This window comes from Brachyhypopomus gauderio, unplaced genomic scaffold (assembly GCF_052324685.1).
Source record: "Brachyhypopomus gauderio isolate BG-103 unplaced genomic scaffold, BGAUD_0.2 sc103, whole genome shotgun sequence".
In the NCBI taxonomy this organism is placed as follows: domain Eukaryota; kingdom Metazoa; phylum Chordata; class Actinopteri; order Gymnotiformes; family Hypopomidae; genus Brachyhypopomus; species Brachyhypopomus gauderio.
Window position 1 is genome coordinate 253,438 of NW_027506924.1, and position 6,000 is coordinate 259,437.

Here is a 6,000-nt window from a genome sequence, read left to right on the forward strand (position 1 = left end):
TGGAGTGTGGACTCAGTAGCCAGATGAACTGGGGGCACGAACAGGGACAGACGGTGTGCACTCACTCGAGCAACATTAAGTCCCTCCCACCACAGCAGCGTCTCCCTAGAGCTCCGCCCACTTACCACATGAAAGCCCTTTAGCGTCGGCACGGGAACGGCGGCGGATATCTTCCTGCTCTCGTTCAGCTCCTCAGCCTCTCAGAAGCACCCGGAGCAGCGAAGGTGCCGCTACGTTCCAGAGTGCGAGGCAGCGGTGGGGTGGTGTTGCCGTGGAAACATGATACGAGCATTTTGTCACAGCTTTAAGTTGAGAGTAGCATGATTTGGCCTTAACCCCCAACCCAACACACACACACACACACGCAACACCACCCATCAAAGACTCTGCAGGGCTTTTAGTTCCTGTACTGTGATTTCAGTAAAACTCCATGGGAGCGAAACTCCTGCCTCAGCACTTGAGTTCTCCAGCGTACGCTGTTAGTCACTGGTTTTCAGTGAACGGCCTCGGAACACCACACATACCACAGAGTTTTGGGGTTTGCACTAATCTTGCCGCATGCGTTCTCTCTGGCTCTGTGGGTGAAGGATCAAAGCTCTTGTGAGCTGAGTCAGGTGGGGTTTCTTTTCTAGTGGAGTCTCTAAACTGAGCAGTGCGTGGTGCTCCAGTGAGCCCTGGTGAAAGTGCCTGCTTAAGTTTGGGGTTGTCTGCTCACGCTGCCGTCTCTGCGGCTCTGACAGGACGGCCAGTCCCGGACCGTCCGGCAGTTCCAGTTCACCGACTGGCCAGAGCAGGGAGTGCCCAAGTCTGGGGAGGGCTTCATCGACTTCATCGGACAGGTGCACAAAACAAAGGAGCAGTTTGGGCAGGACGGACCCATCTCCGTGCACTGCAGGTATGGGAAACCTCAATCTCTAACGCTTCACAAGCCAGAACCTCTCAGTGTCTCGGGTCTGGGTCTCAATGTCCCAGGAGCAGCTCCGTTGGCAGATGAAGAGTTAAGCATTGGAGCGTTCCTCCTACTCCATCTGACTGCCTCACTGTTCTTCCTCTTCTTCTCCTCGCTCTCCCTGTGCAGTGCGGGGGTGGGTAGGACCGGGGTCTTCATCACCCTCAGTATTGTTCTGGAGAGAATGCGGTATGAGGGAGTGGTGGACATTTTCCAGACGGTGAAGATGTTGAGGACACAGAGGCCAGCCATGGTACAGACAGAGGTATGAACACCCATCCTTTAAATACACACACACACACACTGGGACTACACTGATCAGCGTTGGTGAAATCAGTGTGTGAGGGGCTGTACTGGAAGGTGTCCATATAGCAGCCTTCAGCAATCCCACACTCGCACTTCACAGGTATCGATGTCTCAGACGCTCTCAAGTTAGCCATGCAGATTGACTCAGATAGGCAATTTCACAGCTAGAAAAAGCCACCAGGGCAGACGGCAGGATTGGTTGGTGGGATCGATGTAGACGCTGCTGCCACCCGCCTCCCGCAAGGCAACAGAGAGCACGACCCTTACGCCTCGCCGAGTGGAATGACAGCTGCGTTTTTCCCCTGGTTTTTTTTTTGTTATTATTATTTTCTCACATGAAGTACTTTCAGCCAGGTTTGTGGTGCTGTAATTAAGGGGTTTCTATAGAGACGAAAGGTCCCAAGAGGTCCTTTTGATGGTAAATCCATGCCTGATCAAAAACCTCAATGCTCAGACCCTGCTTCAGATCTGGGTGGCATCTCTTCACCTCGGTGTCAATAAAATGTGGTGTAATATTAAGACACTGTAAAATGATGCACCATGTCCCACTGAATTCTAGTCAAGGCTACACTTGAGATTTGAGTGTGAAATGCTTCAGCTGTTGGAGAAGCATGGGGCCCGGGTCACGTATAAGGTTAGGGTTAGGGGTCAGCTCCAACTCGGGTCACGGGTTCTCTCTCTCTTTCTGGCCTTCTCCCCCTCACTTCCGCTCTTCTTTGTGTTTTTGTCCCTCTCTCAGGATCAGTACCAGTTCTGCTATCGTGCAGGACTGGAGTATCTTGGGAGCTTCGATCACTATGCAACGTAAGAGTCCTCTTCACGCTGGGGAACAAGCAAGGCCCTTGGACATCCAGAGGTCGTTTCTTCTGAGCCATAAATTCGTGCTTGTGAAAAGTACTTCTTAAACTCCTAGTCCAAGACTTGATTCATTTGTTGGGTGTGAAAAACAAAACCGAAAAATAATAATAATAAAAAAGAAATAAATAAACAAAACAAATGAACAGTGAAACACCAGGCGGACCAATAAAAAATAAATAAAAAGCCCCCTGTTCCCCCAAATCTGATAAATGTTCACCCCCGACAAACGGACGCGTATATCCGGACGACTGAGGCATCGTGTGGAGTTACTGTTATTTCTCTTACTTCAAGGATCCGTCTCAGATTCTTAAACACGAATACGTCAATTAAAAAAAATGAGAGAGAAAATAAACAATAAGAAATACACGCAATGCATCAAACGAACAGAGACATTGTGACACGGAAGATGGCTGCACATCAGAGAGAGATTTCCACAAACATGAGGAGACATCTCATCGACAAAGGGAGTCATCGCTATGGATGAATTCTAAGGAGAAAAAAAATAAGTAAACAGATATAAACAAAAATGGACAAATATAGTAATAACACCCCTATCTCGTCATGATGTTTGTCCTTCAGTTAGGGGTTAGGGTGAGGGAATGTACAAATACCAGATGAATAAAAAACTTATTGATTTAGTTTTTTAGTATTTTATTACTCGACTGAGCTGTAATTCATTTTGAACTATGTGAATTTATTTTTCCTTTTTTAACAAGGTGATCACTCAACAAAGTTAGTCAAACCCAAGTATTAACTTAGAAAACCATGCTTTTTTCCATACTTATTATTTTTTAAGCTGTTCCGATGTATACACATATATACAAAACTTTAGTTTTTTTTTTTTCTTTTTCTTTGAAATTCCTTTTCTCTTTTCTCTGTTGTGTCACCTGTGACACTAGGTGTGGTCCTGTATTAACTCTTACCAAATTCTGACTGATACAGGGTCCTCTGAGTTTGATTTCGACGTGTGTTTGTCCATGGTTACATATTCAACACTACACAGTCTATATTTCCGGGACTCTGTGGAATCAAAAGGGGAGGCACAGTATGAAGTTGCTGCTAATGAATATCTTAGTTCTTCCATGTTACAGTGATTTTAACAGACAAGCCTCCGAAATGAGAGAGAAAGAGTAAAATATACAGTAGACATATAAATATATAACATTATCTGATAATGTGTGTATATATATATATAAAATTTAAATATTTATTAGTCAATAATTAATTCTGTAAAAAATAAACTATATATATATATATATATATATATATATATATATATATATATATATATATATATATATATATATATATATATATAAATTATATATAAATATCAGAGAGATGAGATATATGAAAGCTTCCACAATGAGATTTCTGTACTTTTTGGGAGGGAAATTAAGAGATTTTTCACTGGAATGCACATCGGTAGGTTGAAATAAATTTACTTCAATTCAGTGCATCTTTTCTTGTGCAATAAATAAGTGTGCTACAGCTTCGGGGGAAGAGGATATGTGGAACCCTCATTTTTCACTGCATTGTTGTTTGATGGCGGAGTGACGTCAAGTCACATCAAGAGCCAATGGCGGTATAAGATGTCGAGGTCATGGGTCAGAGGTCATGTAGTGGCGTATTTCATTTTTTCGTTGTGTAGGACAAGGTAAAAAGTCGTGTTCAGGGCTTTTGAATTGTTCAACAGCATAATCTCCATTTTCATTTTGCATTTAGAGTGCCTTATATTTATGCCTGTTCTTTTTTATAATATTCATTTATCATGTACACGTACTGTTTGAGTAGTCCAAGCATTTACTGCATATTGTTCATTTTACCATGCATTTTAATTTACATTTTCATTATAAGAAATTATATATGCAAATAATAGTCCATTGTTCTTGGATTATGTTTTTGGCTTTTTGGGTTTTGTTTGTTTGTTATTTTTAAGAGGCCTTACTGTGGCTCACAGATAAGAAATACCTGAAATGGTTAAATCGTTAACAGTAGTAACGGTTGCTACATGCTAGACTACACAGACATGGCCGAGTCCAAACCTGTGTGGTTAGAGCACTGTCATTCAACACATTAAAAGGACATTTACAGTGAGCGTGCTCAGTTCAGTCTCTAAAGACCAAACCATAGTGGTGGATTCTCAGATTATCTTTTTTTTTCCTAACATACATTTGCAGATATGGGACAGTCTCCAGTGAAAGGAGTGCCCACAACACATTTTCAACACTGACAGGAAACCCACGGAGCCTTTACACAGTCAGCACGTGGACCCGTGCAACCCGGGCACAGGCATGGTAACAAAACAAGGGAAATTAAACAAAACGATGTAGGAACACAAGCAACACAGTGAGAGCAGGTTAGCGTTATTAATCTTGACAATCGTGTTATGTACCAAGCAGTAAGGAGCCTGTACAGTGGCACGCCCTCTTTTTATTTTCCATCCATAATTGTAAGTTGAGGCATCATTTTGGAACCCTTTTTGTGTTAGCTCCTCCGTCCTTTGTTCTAGTATTGTGTTTTTAATCGATGGCTTCATGGATGTGCATTCCAGGTACTTTATTTCCCGTTTATGTTCAACAAATTCATGTTTTACTGTTGCATTCGTTCAGTTGTTTTTAATGTTTTTAAACCCCCCCCCCCCACCACCACCACCACCACCCCCAGCGTTCCACCCCTGTGATGACTGTCAAGCTACAAAGTGCTATTATTTAGCATCACCTTTGTGTCAGCGCCACCTAGTGTTATGTGATTCGTTCTCAACCTTCAGCAGTGTTTTGCGTGTTGAAACTTGAGTCTTTTTTTCTTGTTTTTCATCCTCGACTTTATTTCAATATGCACGGAAAGCATTGCAGAAGGCCAATGGAGGCCTGCTAGGAAGACTTGCACTTTCTATATCTTTATACTATGCACTGCCCTATTGATTCTATACCCAATAATGTATTACTTGAAAGCATCTGTAAGAATCTCCTTCACCATTGACTTTGTGTGTATGTAAATAACACAAACTGGGGGAAAATTAAGGTATGAATAAAAAAAAAAAAAAAAAAAGACAAAAAAAAAAATGTGGCAAAAAGAGCATCTTTTAGGTGCCATGAAAATCTCCAGCAGGTGACCTGAGATTTTTAGTTTTTATTTTGTTCTTCTGTCCCCATCATCAGATTTCATGGCCTCAAGACAGGAGTGTCAAAACAGAAATCAGCTGGGTGTTCTCTGCTCTCTCTCTCTCTATCTATCTCATGTCTGGATGCATAGACTGAAACAAATAATTCAACTGTAAAGAGAAAAAATGGCTTGTTAAAAAGAATCATAAAAATTACCTCTGATTAGTTGTAAGCATAAACCTTTTTGTTTTGTTTTTTGTTTTGTTTTTCCTCTGAATGAATGGAGTGCTTTTTATTTTCTTACATAGGTTACATTGGTGGCGAACGACGTCTGTAAGACAAGCAAATCCTTGCTGACAAGTTCCATTTGATATAAATGAATTCTATTAAAAAATGTACGTGTTATGAATGACGGCCTCCCTGTTCTTGTGCTGTGTGAAGCTCGCAGCCAGCCTCTCGAATACCTCGCTGTAGCACCCACAAGGGGCGGGACCGTTTTTTGTTATTGTACGATCTGCATTAAAGGGGCGGGACCGTTTCGTGTTATTGTACGATCTGCATTAAAAGGGCAGGACCGTTTCTTGTTATTGTACGATCCATATTAAAAGGGCGGGACCGTTTCTTGTTATTGTACGATCCGTATTAAAAGGGCGGGACCGTTTCTTGTTATTGTACGATCCGTATTAAAAGGGCGGAACCATTTTGTGTTATTGTACGATCCGCATTAAAGTGGCGGGACTGTTTCGTGCTATTGTACGATCCGCATTAAAGGGGCAGGACTCT

At 42.2% G+C, this 6,000-nt stretch overlaps 1 protein-coding gene across 27 annotated transcripts in view; it reads left to right on the forward strand.

The window, feature by feature from the left end:
- The window catches only part of ptprda (protein tyrosine phosphatase receptor type Da), a 256,218-nt gene extending 251,040 nt beyond the window's left edge, over positions 1 to 5,178 (forward strand). For all 27 annotated transcript variants that reach the window (XM_076993052.1, XM_076993051.1, XM_076993062.1 and 24 more), the window contains 3 exons: positions 741 to 895; positions 1,079 to 1,214; positions 1,995 to 5,178. In XM_076993052.1, the coding sequence (XP_076849167.1) occupies positions 741 to 895; positions 1,079 to 1,214; positions 1,995 to 2,063 (360 nt within the window). In that variant the 3' untranslated portion in view covers positions 2,064 to 5,178. The remainder of the gene's footprint in view (positions 1 to 740; positions 896 to 1,078; positions 1,215 to 1,994) is intronic.
- Positions 5,179 to 6,000: the final 822 nt, after the last annotated feature.